The sequence below is a fragment of the Melanaphis sacchari genome, unplaced genomic scaffold (genome assembly GCF_002803265.2).
Source record: "Melanaphis sacchari strain LSU unplaced genomic scaffold, SCAv2.0 Contig44_pilon_pilon, whole genome shotgun sequence".
NCBI classification, from domain to species: domain Eukaryota; kingdom Metazoa; phylum Arthropoda; class Insecta; order Hemiptera; family Aphididae; genus Melanaphis; species Melanaphis sacchari.
This window is the reverse complement of record NW_020271295.1, coordinates 742,209-759,495: the sequence shown is the minus strand read 5'-3', so window position 1 is coordinate 759,495 and position 17,287 is coordinate 742,209. Positions and strand designations below refer to the sequence as shown.

At 25.7% G+C, this 17,287-nt stretch overlaps 1 protein-coding gene across 2 annotated transcripts in view; it reads right to left on the bottom strand.

Annotated features, from left to right (window-relative positions):
- Positions 1-7,855: 7,855 nt before the first annotated feature.
- LOC112598016 (proteoglycan 4) overlaps positions 7,856-17,287 on the bottom strand; it is a 32,628-nt gene continuing 23,196 nt past the window's right edge. For both annotated transcript variants that reach the window (XM_025344317.1, XM_025344318.1), the window contains exons 4-8: positions 8,902-9,030; positions 8,695-8,841; positions 8,487-8,630; positions 8,322-8,405; positions 7,856-8,070 (exon numbers count right to left, since the gene is read on the bottom strand). In XM_025344317.1, coding sequence (XP_025200102.1) covers positions 7,990-8,070; positions 8,322-8,405; positions 8,487-8,630; positions 8,695-8,841; positions 8,902-9,030 — 585 coding nt within the window. In that variant the 3' untranslated portion in view covers positions 7,856-7,989. The remainder of the gene's footprint in view (positions 8,071-8,321; positions 8,406-8,486; positions 8,631-8,694; positions 8,842-8,901; positions 9,031-17,287) is intronic.

Here is a 17,287-nt window from a genome sequence, read left to right as displayed (position 1 = left end):
ATATAAAAATCATAATCTAATTGATTATTTAAAGCAGATTGGATCGCACATAATATTTCCTTAAAATAAAACTACAATAATTTATTATTTTTAAATTTTTTAAGATTCAATACAATCATATCCTTAATTTATATTGAATAGGTAAAAAAACACCACGCCGATACGGCCATGCCGAAATGTTCTATTCTTCAATCTGTAAAATATTACAAATATACGTATAATTAATTTATCAAATAGGTACCATATAGTGAATAGGTATTTGTTGACTTTTTAAGCTATTCAAAAACATATATCATAGTAAAACCAATATAGTTAATACCTACACTTATTTACTTAGCTCTAAATCTAAACGTGTCTATAATTTTGTTTTTCTGCATATTTGGCATACATATGATAACTATATTTAGAAATATGTATTTTTAATGAGTTAAATAAAAAAAATATTAGTAAATTTAATCTTGATATACATATATTATATTTTATCCATATTATATTACTATAATCTAATAAGCAACAGCATGGTGCTTTAAATTATTTGTAAGAAACTAAAACAAAAATGTAAATGATATTCTTTAATTCTCTATTATGCAGTACATAATAAACGTTTTAAATTAAAATATGTATAACACTAGTCAACATTTTTGACATTAAATAAAAGAAAAACAAAAAATAAGTAGAGTAAGTGAAGTATTTTTTATTGGAATATTTTATTTTTCATTGAATACTAGTCAAAAAAAGTACTCTGATTTTCCACTGTAAAAGTTGACTTAGTATTTCAGATCGATGGTTACGATTTTCAACTACATGACTAGTCGTGGCACACTCGTCTCTCAAGACGTTTACTCGTACGTTCTGGAGAGATGCTCTATAAATGGTAAATAAAAGACCGGCCAGATATTGCAATTGCGGCCACTTAATGCAATCCATTTCGCACGTTATAAGCGACTGCCCTCTCCATACACTCAACGCGATATTGGAAGGACTTCACTGCAAAGCTGCTGACAAGGCGGTAAACTGGATAAGGAGTAAGGACGGTCGACGTCCAACTGTAGAATGTAGACACTTGAACGCTTTAACCGCCTGACAACACGGCAAAGTTGCCCTTAGTATTAACTTAAAGCTGTTTTTAACACTGTCATGGCGTGATTTATATCACTTTATCTAGTCTGTCACACTTGCACATCACACCACACAGTAATGATAATAGTCATAACTCATAATGGCCACTGAGTAAAGACGCTTAGAAACACTATCTATAATATTGCAGTATCAATGACACTGCATCATATTATAATATAGTAGCGAATATTTCCTATTATTATAGTGTCTATAAGTGTCTTGCAATAATAACGTCGCACAAACATTCCACAAAACATTACAATAATAATAGTGTATGCGTTAACGGCATTGTGTTGAATCCGGTACTATATAGAAATCCTAGGTATTCTATAGAATACCAAAAATGAGCAGGAAAAGTATAAAATGTAATAAAATGACTAGGTATTCTATAAATCACCTTAACCTCGAGCAGGAAAACTATATAATACAATTAATAAAAAACTTAGATTTGTACCCAGTGTACCTCTGTAATCAACGATTAATGTTTATCTTGACGATTACGCTATCGCATGCAACACGTGTGCGATGTATTATCGTTGTTATCAGCTAATCATATGATCATGTTACTCGTGTGTGCGGGAAAATTCAATATACCTAAGGTAGGTACGTCTTTAAAAATATTATTTCTCTTCATTTTTTGTAAAAGTGTTTGTCGTATTAAGATACATTAAAATGTCTGAACGCGTTCATGTTGAACTAAACAAAAGTCGAAAAATAGATACTGTTAATTTATCGAATGATAAATTGGAAATGTCAATCCTAAAAATGTTTATGTGTAAAAAATAATATTTTATGTAGTTCTAAATGTCACGCATAAACTATATGCTGCAATAAATAAATAAATAAATAAAAATAAATAATAATAAACATATTTTGATTTAAGACATTCTAGGTACCTACCTAACATAGTATATATTATATGTAGGCGTTCAATAGAAATCATATAGGAATCGTATAGAATACCTAGGCATAACATAAATTACCATTCAAATGCAATACATTGTTAAATAGTTCAAGGGGTTCTATAGGATTTCCGAGGAATTTAAAGAATGCTTATATTCACCACTTTGCCGGTAACATATACACACAATACTTGTATGTAAAATATACACACTTTAGTCAAGTAAATAATAACACACATATAGGTACGTCTAACCAACAATAAAACAATAATATTATAAAATAATTACACGCGTTGTTTATTTATGATTTTACAGTGTCCCGAATAGGTTTCAATAGACGTCATTACTCATTACACAATTATCATACTTCACGTGAGACGCACGTCAAACGCGGAATAAATAAGACCGCGTTAGCTACCCAAACCCAAGTACCTACCTACCTATATTGCTAAACACTGAATCGTAAGTGGGTAGGCATAGGTACTTAATTCGTTATGTTATAACAATAATATAACCTGAAACCTGACCACAAACGCACAATATATTGTAATACAATAATACGAAGTCTTCTCTACGCGCGATTTAAACTCGTTACGAAAGCCGAAGGATTAAAAAAAGTAGACGAAACTGCGGAGATCACTTTATGTACCTATTCGAATTAATTCTGTGGTAGGTATAGTTTATTTTAATCCAAATCACCACTGCGTAACTCGAACCGTATCACTGTATCAGTGCCTGTACTTATAACTGTTTGTAAGTTATACGATATTTTAAAAGTAGCGCATTAATAGTAATACAAGCATACGTACTTATTCGAAAAAATTTTACTTAAACCATGGCTGGCTATATGGGCATACCTTTCAAGTTCCGATCACTAATCCGTACACTCGATCTTTGCACGAGCTATAGCTATTTATATATACACAAAATAATACATATAGGTATATAGGTACGAATAAATATGTCATGTCCAAATATGGAAATAATAAGAAAAATTGTTCTTTGGAAAAAAAATAATATGTGTTAGGTAGTCATCCTTCAACAATTTATACTTAATATAAATCATATTGAACAGTGACGTATCCGGTTATTTTTTAAGTGGAAGGGTGGGGGGTTATTATTATTTTTTTACAAAAACAGCTTTTATAACGTAAACCCAATCGTGTAGCCATGTAGGTACCTATATTTACAATATCACTGCCATAGAACTATTATTATATTATAAGTGCCTACACACTACACTGGACTGGACTTAATAGTATTGTTTATTTTTATAATTTGAATAAACTGTTGACTGTAATAACACTTTATTCCTCTTTCAAATTACTAGCATTTTATTTTTTTTTTTTTTTTTAATTTCAAAGAGATTTCTAGGGAGTTTATATTGATAAACAGTTTTATTTAAAACAATTTAAAATATCTTACGATTTCGATGAATTATTATGACAATACAGCGCGGCGCGATGATGGCTGTATGACTTCTATAACTGCAGAATTCGATATACTGACAAAAACAAAATAATCGGCACAGCGTATTATTATAGTGAGGGTAAACATTTTAGTCATTGAAAATTTAAAATGGTTTAATTTAACTACATATGCGTTATAGCAGGTAATTTATTAAAAAATAATGTCTATTAGTAAATATTAAGATTTTATAATTTGTAACAGTTCTGCGATTTTTTTTGTTATGTTCCATTTGTTTGCAAAAAAAAAAAAAAGACTCATATAAGTAGGTATCGAGTGTTCAGTAAGTTTGGACATTCTTAATTCCATGCATATTTTAATACTTACACTGAGCAATGAAAAAAAACACTGCTTTAAATTGATTATAATTTATAACGTAAAATATTTAATAACCTTATAAAATATTGTATCACATATTATTATCGTTCGTCACTACCAATTATTCTAATGACTGTTTTCCAAACTTCTTGAATAGGTACGTTGTATATTAGTCACGCACTTCTTAGTTTAAGCTCTAAAAAAAAAATTATGATAAATAGGTTATTGTCAAGTAGCTGCAATAAAAATTTTTTATTTTCAATATAGACATCTCAGATAATGAAAATCGGATATTTCCGACGTACCTATCTCAGTTGTGCAATATCCGCCAAGTTTTATAATTTGTTATGTAGGTACTTATGTAGGTAGGTACTGCATAATGTAATATAGTTTTAAATAATTAATTTTATGATTTTTACAGTTATAATTCAGGGATGGTCAATCCGCGGTCCGCGAGATTTATCACATTTTAAAAAAAATATTTTTTTAATTTTTTTTTTTTTATTGGGTTAAAATGTAATATGGGAATACGTAAATTGTATAAGCACGACTCGTGGGATTACAATGCATTCCAAATGTGACTTGTGAGATTATTTGAATTGGCCAATCCTGTTGTAGATGTTATTTTTATTCCATACTTCCACATACACAAAAAAGGTGGAAATCAAAAAGGCAATACACATGCGACTAAAAAACTATGATAAAAATAAATCTGAATTTCTTACCACTATACCTACTCAATCACCGACACCACTAAAAAATGTAATATTTAATAATAGATATACTTACTGCAGTGACTACTTAGAAGTTCAAACGTAGTGGTGCACAAATAATTGGTTATCTATGATATAGACTAGTAAAAAAATACTTATTTTGTTATAGGTACATATGGGTACCTTACCTATAAAATATTATATCTACGTGTTTAAGTTTAATTTTTTTAACTCTTTAGCACTGTAAAATACGAATTTTGATAGTATGCCCGTCAAGGGCACAATGAATGTACCTATGCTCCGCCGAATAATATTTAATCGTTAATAGACACACTTCTTGACACGAAAAGTTGTAGAAATATTTATTTTTATTTTAAATGATTTTCTTTCGGCGATTTACGCACTACTATGCACCATCCTACGAGCTGTCATTGATAATATATAAAATGTAAATTTAAGATAATAATAACAATTGTGTTTTTATATTTTAAATTTAATTTCTATACTATATACACTCATGTCATAAGTATATATTATTATTATGTTAATAATATATTATTTTAAATATTTAAATCTATTAGTTAATTTATCTAAATATTAAATGTAAAAATAAAATAAATTGTTGAAAATTTCAGTTTTTCTAATAAGTAGGTACTTTTTTCTGAGATATAAACTATAGTTATCTTTAATAAATGCTAGTTTAAAGTTTAAACGTAATGTGAAAAATTTAAATATTTAGGAACCTACTACCTACCTATATTAGGTTTGACTGCATTTTGAACTTGAAGCTCAATATAATGGATAGTAATTAGATTACAATTAAATATAATATGAGTTATATATAACCCAAATCAATTTTTTGGCTGGACTAAACCATTATTTTTCCAAAATGAAAAATCCTTGAAACACGTGTATAATGAAATAAGAACACTACATTAAAACTACATTTAGTGTTCAGCGTCATTTTGTGGGATAAGTTTATAAAGATGTTAAGTTACATTTCTTTAAAAAAAAAAAACAAAAAAAATCATTTATCATAAATTCTATACATGAAAGTTGCAATGTAAAAAGTTAGTGATTAAATTACACGATACATATACAGTAAAGTATATCATAGTATATTATAGATTAGCTGATTTAATATTTTAATATTTTTAGATTAATATTTGATAATGAAGATAAAACTAAAATAAAATTGATTTATTATGATATTTTTTGTTACTTTACACCTTTGAAAGCTTTAAAATCGTCATTCAGCAATTTAATCCATTCATTCCTTTGATTAAAATGTATACAATTATACTGATTAAGATCAAGATTTTTTTATAATAAAAATAATGACAATTGAAATGAATTATTATTTAGTAAAATTATTATTAAGTTTAAAGTAAAAACATTTTCTACGCTTCTCTTGAGTTTTGAATAATATTCTAATTTTTAAGTAGTTTATGTGTGCATATGTAAAATGTTACAATTTTAAAATTTTAAAAACTTGATAAAATATTTAAATATCCTACAAACCTATGAAAAAGCATAATGTTCATATCTTCAAGTCTAATAATAAAATCAAATGGAAATTTGATGTCATATATTTATAAGACATGGACAATACAAGTGAGTATAGGAGTGCCATTTTAACAATAATAATAATAAATTATTTGTTAAAAGTGATTTCTATATTTATTAAGATAAAAGTCATCATGATTTAGTATTTACTTTAATTTTAACTGAATAAAGATATTGTGTTACATTATACATATAACTAATATTATATTACCTTTGGTGTAGTAATGTTTTGTATCAAAGAGAAGTATACAAATTATAACGGATGAATAAAAACACATTGATATTTATTTTTATTTTTTTTTTAATTAAGTATTTTATCATGAAAGAAAAAAATGTTCATATACATAGGCTAATAGAGAAAATAATATACTAAATCTACAATGAAGATGGCTTGCATTAGCATACAACTTATTCATAAAAATAATTTATCATTCAACGATGATAAATTATTGTACATATTATGTCATTTAATGCCTATAATAACTATAATAAGTAATAACTAGTACATAGTTAACATATTTGAATAAAAATTGTATAGTTATTGAAAAAACTGTTAAAAAAAAAATCATAATTATGAACTAAATAAAATTTTGAAGCTAAAAAATTAAATTTAATATAAAAGAACAATCTAAAAAGCAACATATTTTACAATATAATTATTTATTATTTTCTTTACACCAGTGAAAAGGTTTGAGCTCAAAACAACAACGCTAAATTCTCACCAGTTATCAAAATGTATATTATTATGATTAATTTGATAATTATTAAAAAAAAATAGTATATATTTGCACCAAATCATTGGTCATGACAAAGCCATGGTTATCTACTTCTAAATTTGTAAATTTTATAAAAGTACAAACGGTTTTAAACTTAAAAAATTTTTCATTAAAAAAAATTATACTCACTAAATGTTATGGAAGTAACTATACACTTAAAATGTAAAAATTTTTATAATAATAAGACAAAAATAATATACAGTGTGAATCGCCTTTGGAAGATGTAATGTGAGATGGAATGTACCGTGTATGCGATAATTCGTTTCACATAATTAGGCATACATGCCTCATACCAAAAATATCATAATATTATCACTAAAATTCACAACAATTTTTCTTTTTTAAATTAATACTAAATCTTTAATTTGGGGTGAAAATAAAAAATAACAGAATTTTTTTTAACGTTTTATAAATATTTTTAAATTAAAATAAATACAATTAATTGCTAAAAAAAATGATAAATAAAATATAAATAAACTTATAGAAGTTAATATTTGATCAAGTTGAGTCATTTTTTTTTTTTGTATATATTTATATTGCATATATAAATAAATACAGGCATATAAGTAGTAAAAAAAATAACTATTTAAAATTTAAGCTTGGTCCGGGAATGTATTTTGGTTATAAAAAATTTGAGCGATACGTTTCATTATCAAAAGAGCAAATACGTGTAAAAAAGAAAGATATTGTATTTAAATCATATTATGACTTAACTTTTAAAATTTCAATCTAATGTTATTATATTTAGTTATTTTTTAAGTATAAAATCTAATATAATAATAAATAATAAAAAAAATATTTATATTTATAAACAGCCGATTAAAAAAAAATTGTACAAAAAAGTATTATGTCGCAGAGATTTGTTTTGTTTCCATTTACAAAAATCAAGTATAAAAATAATTTGAAAAGAGCAATACATAAATTTATTTATGATCATCAAAATGGGAATATTTTTTTTAGTTATAGGATTTAAAAAAAAAAAAATAAAGAGGAATTTACTATGAAATAAAAACATTTTTTTTTTCACATAAAATAGTAGGTAATAACATTAGTGTAGTTTTCGATAACTGACGTCAACGTTTAGTGAATAATAATAATAATAAAAAAAAAAAAACCGCAGAACATATTTTAATTGCCTTCTTCGTGTCCAGCATCACCATTTGTTGTAACTGCTATTGCATCACAAACTCCATTTACTTCATGCAAATCCTGTAAAGTAATAAATAATGAATAAAAAAATCAAATTTTCTAAGTTTCCAATATTTTTGACCAAAATTGGACGGGACATAAAATCAAATCAACTACCGTAATGAAATCTGAAAAGTTTATTAATGTATGTCCACAAAATATACTAGGTTTATTTAATAAAATCAAGCATAATATAATTTTTCTGAGAATAAACCCAAGGGAAATACTAAGAAAAACAAATTACAAAGAAAATTTAATGTAGAAAAACTTACATTTGAAATTTCATTGGTAGCCTCATTAATATCAGCCGCGTTGGATAACTTGATTGCTTCAATTTTTTCAGATAAAGAATTTACCTAAAACATCAAAATATATTTATTTAGATAATTATTATTTATGTATACAAGTAAAATACTGAGTTAAACAAATTCAATTACATCAGGCGAGGATGGTTCAGATTTTTCACTTTCAACATGATTACCATTAACTAAAGGTACTTCAGCTACTTCTTTTTCAATATCAGATGTGTTTAAACCTTCAGGAGGTTCAGCTAAACCTTCTCCACCACCTACTGTTTCATCCTAAAATAATCAGTTATTTACCATAAAATTCATGAATATTATATCAAATAAATATTTTTATTACCTCGGGTTCACCTTGTACAACTTCAGGTTCCACTGGTTGGACTGGAGCAGGAGTTTCAACAATAGTTGGTGTTGGTGCAACAGGGGTTGCTTCTACTGGGGGAGGACTACTTGGTAATGGAGGCGGAATTTCAGCCACGTTCGTGATCTAAAATAAAATAATTAATTAATTAATACTAAGATATTAATGCAATTATTTTGTTTTTACATTTGATTCAACAGTTTCAGGTTCTTTCTCCTCAACAACAGAAGGAGGTTCTTCAGTGGTTTTTGGAACTTCAACAGCAGATTCCGGTTCTACTTTAACTGTTTCTTTTACTGCTTCTTCTTCGGCCACCTGGAAATAATATTAATTAATTTATAATACACAATTGACAATGGTAGATTTATTTTACTAATGTGGGCAAGGTCAAAAATAGTTAACAATCAAATACTATTCACGGGATATAAGTTGACTTCTTTTTTTGTATATTGTACAATGATCGAATTACGTTCAATTAACAGCGACAATAAATAAGCAAGTCTTATACCACTGAGAGGTCAACAACTAAGGAAATTCTCCCATTAATCAATTCGCCCCTACGGGAACCGACCAATAAAATAGACCACCATAAATAATAAAGATATTTTTCATTCTTTCATTCAGCCATCTATTCTATACTCGTTAAGGGCTGCTTAATATGATTGATATTATAAAAAAAAAAAAAAAAAAAAAAAAAAAAAAAAAATAACGAACAAAATAACTGAGTACCTGGTAACCATTAAAATTAAAACAATTTAAGCAACATATTCAAAACCACTCAAAATATATCAATATTTAATTTAAAAAAAGAAAAAAAATACTATTTACTAGAAATGTTTATAATAATTAATAAATTTATAATGACGCAAGAATTATAAAACTATAAATAAATAAATAAAATTACTCTATGTAATATAAAATTTTTTTCTAATTTTTAATTATTTTTTTTTCAATTATTATCTAAATTAAACATAAATAAATTATGAAGGTGTTTAAAACATAAAGTGCAAGTTATTTTTTTATTATACCTTTAATAACAAAGTAGAATCTCTAGACGACATATTAATGGTAACGAAGTAGATAGTAATTTCACTTAAACTGCTTAAAAGCAAGATAACACACGACAAGCTCAACCGGATTAAACACTGTTGCTTAGCTTTGATGGACACGTTATATTTATAGTGCCATAAAGCAACGGGTATTATGGAGGGACGACATAATGATGAAACATATTGTTTACAATTATTTTTTTTATTGATTTGTTATTTTGATTTGATATCGTTTCCCGCCACGCTTACTCGATTTTCAGATACGCTTACAGTTGCTATATACGCAATAGGTAGTTGCATAAATGTTAACTAGGACGATACGTGAATGATCCTTGAATAAAGATGATCAACCGTGATGAACAGCGACAGAAAAAAAATGTGGAGAATCAAATTATTTATAATATAGTATAGAGAAAAATCGAACTAGAACATAATATTAAAAATAAATGAAATATATATATATTTAGTATTAAGGAGTAGGAATTCCTTTGTAAATACATAATATCAGCGATTATAAATACTACTGTTTATAGTCAATGAGATTAATTAAAAAGAATTCGATAAAATTACTAAATTTGTAAAATTTAATTTTCTGTTATAGAGGGTTGTACATATATATATCAATAAAAACTGTTAGAAAAAAAATATGCTTTCTTATTTAATGAATATCATGATATTCGCACTCCTTTCTTAGGTAGAACATTTTCAACTTAAAAAATCGATTAAATTTATGATAACAACATTGATGGAACATTTTTAAGTGGACAATTATGAAGTTTTATAGTAATTTTGTTGGTTATTAAAAAAAAATAAATTAATATTTATTTATTTTTATAGTTTGAAAATAATAAACTTACGGAAACTTCAATACCTACTGATTTCAAGATATAGTATATATAATTGTAAAATTTCTTGATAAAATAATGAGTCATTTAAAATTTTAAACAGAACTTTTATGTAATAACTACCTACCGATATAATCACATTTATTACTATAATATTAAATTAAAAGCAGACAAACGACTGTTTTATTGTAAATTAGGTGCCGATTTAAATACTATTACGGGGGGGGGGGGGGGTAATAAATATGAATACAATGCTACATCATTGTCCAGGAAAACCCATTCTTAAGCAAAGATAGTCTGCCTATATACTACAAACTAAATTTCATGATATACATATAATACACCAATTCAAGTAATTAATTTTACTTTTAATACTACGGTAGGTTAATATATTTTTTACCGGAAATATTGCATTTATTATATTATTAATATTATTATAATTAATACATATCTTTATAATATTATAACAACTTATACAACGAGAAATTTAGTAACAGTTTTGTGATGTCGTACATTCATAATAAGTAATGTAAAAAGTATACGTTAAAGTTTTAAGGTAACACAAATAATGTTTTTAAACCACATAACATTATAAATATCATCGTTATTTATCATTTAACCAAGTAATTTTTTTAATTTCTATAGAAAAAAAATTATGCCCATATATTTTTTTACAGATAAAAGAACAACTTATATGGAATTTTGTATAACATATTTAAGAGTTTTTAGTGAGCTAATAACTTTTTAATGCTTTTTTATTGAAAATCAATTTAAAAAACATTGAAAATGTCATGCCTTATTGCCTCTAAACAGCTCAAAAAGGATAATATAAGTATTTGGAAAAAAATTCAAGTATCTACTATTATTTTTTCAAAAATTGGATTTGCATAAAATTTCTAGTCTTTTTTAAAATTTTGAAAATCGAAGCATTTTATGCTCCAAATGATGAAATACAGAAAAAATAAAATCATATCATTGTAAAATCAATAATTTCATTGCTCCGTTCAAAATCTAAACTGATTAATTTTAAAACATAACATTTTTTAAATAAGCTCCAATAATACAATTAATTTTGAATTTAGGACCATGATTTTCTCATGTAATAGACTATATCACAATATTTGCATGCAAAAAGCATATCAATATATAGATTTTATGATTTTAACAAAATCTGTTTATTAGAAAGGACATCTATGAAATTATATTAGTGATTATAAAATATAATCATAAATTATTATTATTAAAGATATACTATTACAATCCTTAAGGACAATATCAATTGATTTGAATCGGCTTAGACCTATCGTATGTCTCATGCCCTACTTCGATCATATGACAAATGATATAATAAACACATTGATTTTTCCAATATAGAAGTAGATAAATTGAACTATTCTATAACCATTTCATTATGAAAAAATAAAAAAAAGATGTTACAGTTTAAGTAAGGTTACCCTAAAAACCGATAATAGTTTCTGAATTATATTCCATATTATTATTTAAGTACTAAGTATATTAAAGTATACTAAAGATTTTTATAATTTATCATCAATTATAACTAATAATAAAACGAAGTACAATTAAAACTAAAATATTTAAAATAAATAATTTTGATATTTACTTATTTAATTGATAGGTACTTACACAAAATTTTTTTTTATAAATATATTACAATATCTACTAATGTACTTAATATAGTTCTAGTTATGAGCTATAGTTTGATGACCAATTTGATTTAATCAGTTTTATATTTTTAGTCTTGAAAGCGGAGAAGAGCTCGGGTGGTGATACATGAATTCACAGAAACATAAATATAATTAAACATATAATTTATTTTAAAATAATATTTATTTAGAATCTACATAATATTAATATAAAATTATCTATAAAATGATTAATCAAAAAGTATGAATACGTTAAGTCCGATCCAGATAATTTAAAATATATATTAATATAAAGGTATTTAAGAATTTAAAATAGTAATTCTTTTGTATGATATATTACATTGTTTTAACTATCAAAAAGCACAGGTTTAAAGTCCTTATTTAACAAATATTTACACTGTTGAAAACAAACAAATATTGGATAGGTATTTAATAAGATATTAGATATATAATTATTAAAAAATAACCTTATCCTAACCTTCAACACGTATATTTAATCATCACAATATATTACGTAGTCTTTAAAATACCTGTATAGATTTTATCGATTTATTAAGTCGCATTTTATAAAAATATTAATGTATAAAATGTGCTTACTAATGTTTAAAAACATATCTTTGTAAAATTAAAACACTATTAAATAAACTGCGATGAAAGAATCCTATATAGTTTAATTTATTTAAAAAATTTTAATTGTTCGATAAAATACTTTTAAAAATAATAATTAAATCAAATAGTTTGCATTTTTATATAAAAGATTATATTAAGGTGTTAGGCAAAATATTAATGGTCACAAATAAAAATATAAAAACGAATATACCTACTGCAGTTTATTAATGTGAATAGGTACTCTATCAAACATTTACTTGGGTTTATGATTTATGAACGACTATTTTGGTTGAAAAATCAATAATAGCGCATTTGACTTCCGGAGACAAAAGTTGTAATATGATGAATAAGTACGCACAATATATTCATATTTTATAATATTATATTATCGGGGGAGCAGAGCAAAGAATATGGTATGACAGCATCAATTTATCAACGGGATATCTCCAACATGTTTTATTAACCGCATTAAATTGTTCGAAAAAAAAAAGTTTCGAGTACACAACATAACTGTTTGCTTTTATTTTTTTCTGCGGGACTAAATAGATCTTTTCATGATCTAAAAAAATATTTCTTCACATATGTATACCACGCAACTTCTTATTGTTTTTTCTTAAAATATATTTAAAAGAAGCGTTCTATCCTTTATTATATTTAGTACACTTGATAACATTTCAAAAAAATATGTTTATCTCACGTACCTTGTAGAATTTAACAATTTATTATTAAAATGACTATTTAAAATATATATTTATATATACGAATACAAATTGAGCATAAGAACCTAGCTAGTGGAGGGGCGACAGCAATGTATCCCCTTGTTGCGCAGTTACGCGCCATTTGAACATCAGTAGCAGTACTTAATAGTTAGTATGTATAAATATAGTTCGCTACTGCGGAACACCACGCCATAGTTGTTGGTAGGATGGGTGTTAGTTGAAAAACAGAAGAAAAAGAAAAAAATAACATGGTTCAATGTACCCCGGCGGCATATAAACCGGTTGAAGACACGACAAAGCTATTATACAATGCCACAATATTGTATGTATCGGGAACTATTGGTTAAGGGGAAAAACGAATAACGCATCTTCCGCTTTTGTTCGTCTCCAATGTCTCCGAAGGACGCGATCTTTGGATTTTACAGTTACCTACATTGTTTTCTATATACCCTGAAGGTTTTCCACTATTATATTATGTATTTCTTTTGGGGACCTATATTTTATGTAGTGTTACCATTATTATATTATCAGCTAATTTCCGGATTCCTGAATTATGATGGTATTCAAACAACAGCTATTTAAGAACAATGAGATAAACTTTATTTTTAACTATGACCTACATAATAAAACTTTGGATTAAAAACTAGTTCACCAGATTTTGATTATTACAAAATTCTAATAGGTAACAAAAATTATGAACAATTAAAAAACGAATTCGTGTATAAGAGGTATTACTTCACTTAATAACGCTGTTACTATTAAACATCAAACACAAGAAAAAATTGATAAAATAAACAATTTTTTTTTTTTGGAATAAATTGTTATCACAATAGATACTTGTTTTTATTGATTATATAAAAATGTTTAGCGAACTGTTTACTAACAAAATAATATTTTAACAATTTATCTTTCGGTTTTCTTAGTATAAATTAAAAAATTAAAATACAAATACCTATTAATTAAGAGGTACCTACTTATATTTTATAAGCAATAAATTAATTATAAAAACATATTGAACTTGATTCAATAATACATCAATTTATTACAACACACATTTAAAATACTTCATAGTTCACATTTAAAAATTATAATATTATGAAAGGCGTTGTTTTACCTATATTGTTCAAGAAATATGATCTTCGAGTTATGAAAACTATCGTTAGGAATATTATTCATACTTCAAAAGTTATGAAAAATTATATCAGCAACATATTTCAAGAATTCTAGATACAGGAAAAATAGTGCTAAAAACACATATAGATTCAATTATCAAAGCAGAGAACACGATTAACGATAATAACAAACTACGAAATACAAATACACATTTAATAGTATATCATATTTTAATTAATATACATAACGCACCTAAATGTTAACGAACATGACTATAATAACGAGGGCGTGAAAGTGTATAAGTTTATTATTTCAGTTGCATATATTTGATTAAAATCGCATTCATAAAGATTTTTAGTACGTTTTCAAAAATTAAAATTATTAAAAAAATATTCTAAATTTAATGCTACCGAAAACAATTATATTAGAAAAATAATTAACATTACATTTATATAGGCACATTTTAATATAATAATGTATACGTCAATCTCGAAAATATTTTTTATTTACATTCTGTAATAAAATTAACCAACATTCTGACATCACTTTCCTATCATTCGTAAAATACATTTAAGAACTTATTTTCCCACGTGCAACACAACCATCGGTGTGACATCATCATCTTAGTTTTTTTTTTTTTATACAAACTGCGATTGTATTTAAATTAAATACACTCTCACTGTGTGTTGTTGTTTTTAAATGAATATATACACATTTATATGCACGAGTGTATTCAAAATAAGATAATGACAAATTCTTAAGATTATTTTGTAATTGAATGATAAGAATAATTAATGGCACATAAGATAAATCACTACATAAAATTAACTAGAGCCATAATTTAAATAATGATAAATCATAATTAAAAAAAAAAAAAAAAATGTATTAAATTGATTGATATACAAAAAACAATAAATACATTTTTTGAACATATTTGTATTCCGGAATAAATATCGTCTTAATGTGATTTTCGATTAAAAGGAAAATACAATTAATCTGCATAATTATCCTTTATGGTTTTTTTACGTTAAGTAGTAATATAGCATTCCTAATTCACGTTTTTTTCTGATTTAAATACACTTGACAGGGTTTTACTTTCTGGAAATCTCATTCACACCTTGTGTATACTGTCATTTAAACAGTAATAAATGAATTTAATTGAGTAAATATTGTCAGCTGAGTTGTGGGTGGAACAAAATACAATAAATATCAGACCGGACAAATCATGATGGTAACCGACGTGGGCAGCGGATATATTCAATTTTAAGATAGTTGGTAACCAGCCGGTTTGATATAATAATACGTACGTAAACGCTATAGCTCGAGCCCGCTATGCAACGTGTTGCTATGGATACTGGGGCGTCGCGACGGGTCTGTAGCGATCGATCGCGCACGTCTCGCATTCTAGACCCTCCCAGACCAGATATTTTTTTCTTCTGTATGAGTTTTTTTTTTTGGCTTCATGTCCTCGTACAATAATTTTTTTTTTTTTTTTGGTTAACCACCCCGTTCCCATGGTTTTTTTTTTGATCTATACATTTATTTTTTGCGACAATTCTTACATTTTTTTAATAACAAAAATACATTTATTAAACAAATAGATTACAATTTTATTATAATTTCATATCGAAAACCACTACAAGTATATTCAAATTAGGACTTTGTATAGAATGTTTTTTAGTGGAAAGCCAACAGTTTTAAATTAAAGCACGTGTTTTAATAAAAAGTAAAAACAGTAGTTCGCAGTTACGTTCTATTTATTTTAACCATGACCTATGGTTATAAACATGTTTCTGTCATACGAATGTTCAGTTATAAATCAATAACTGAAAAAGCGAAGGACTAAACAATGTATTTATCTCAGCAAGTAAATCATAAAGTTTGAGCATAAATTAAAAAAAAAAATAAGATCTTTTCAATTTAATAAGAATATACTCATTAATTGAAAAATGAACACATAAATGCATTTATTAACCAATTTAAAATAAGAAATCTCATACGTTCTGATCATAATAAATATTAATTTTAAAATCGATATACATTTGTTATTATTTATGAGACATATGCTTTTAGCAGCTACAATAATTCTGCTACATATCCCGCAAATAACCACTAAATTTGTTATTTAAACACCCAATGGACATATTTTTATGTCAAGAGTTTATTTTATGAGTATTACTTCTAGTACGCTAAGTACCTCTTAGAGAAATTGCTCTTGGAGTTAAGTAAGAGGAAGTCATTATTCTTTACACCCACTCTAAGAACCGTTTTCATTAAAATTAAACAGTAGAGGGTAACATTATTTATTATTAATATACAACTAGTTTAAACAAATATTATAATACAACATATTTTCAGAAGCCTTCAGGAACGGACAGAGTGCATTATAAATTTTATGAATACTTATCAAGGTGCGGTTTATGGATAAAAAAAAAAAAAAAAAAAAATACTTTAGAATTAAAAGATACAACATTATAATAACTTAATAATTCCTTGATCGCAGTTTCTTGTAGACAAAAGTCGTGTAGCGCATATTGTATTCAAAGAAAACCCTCAAACTATATCCACGTACG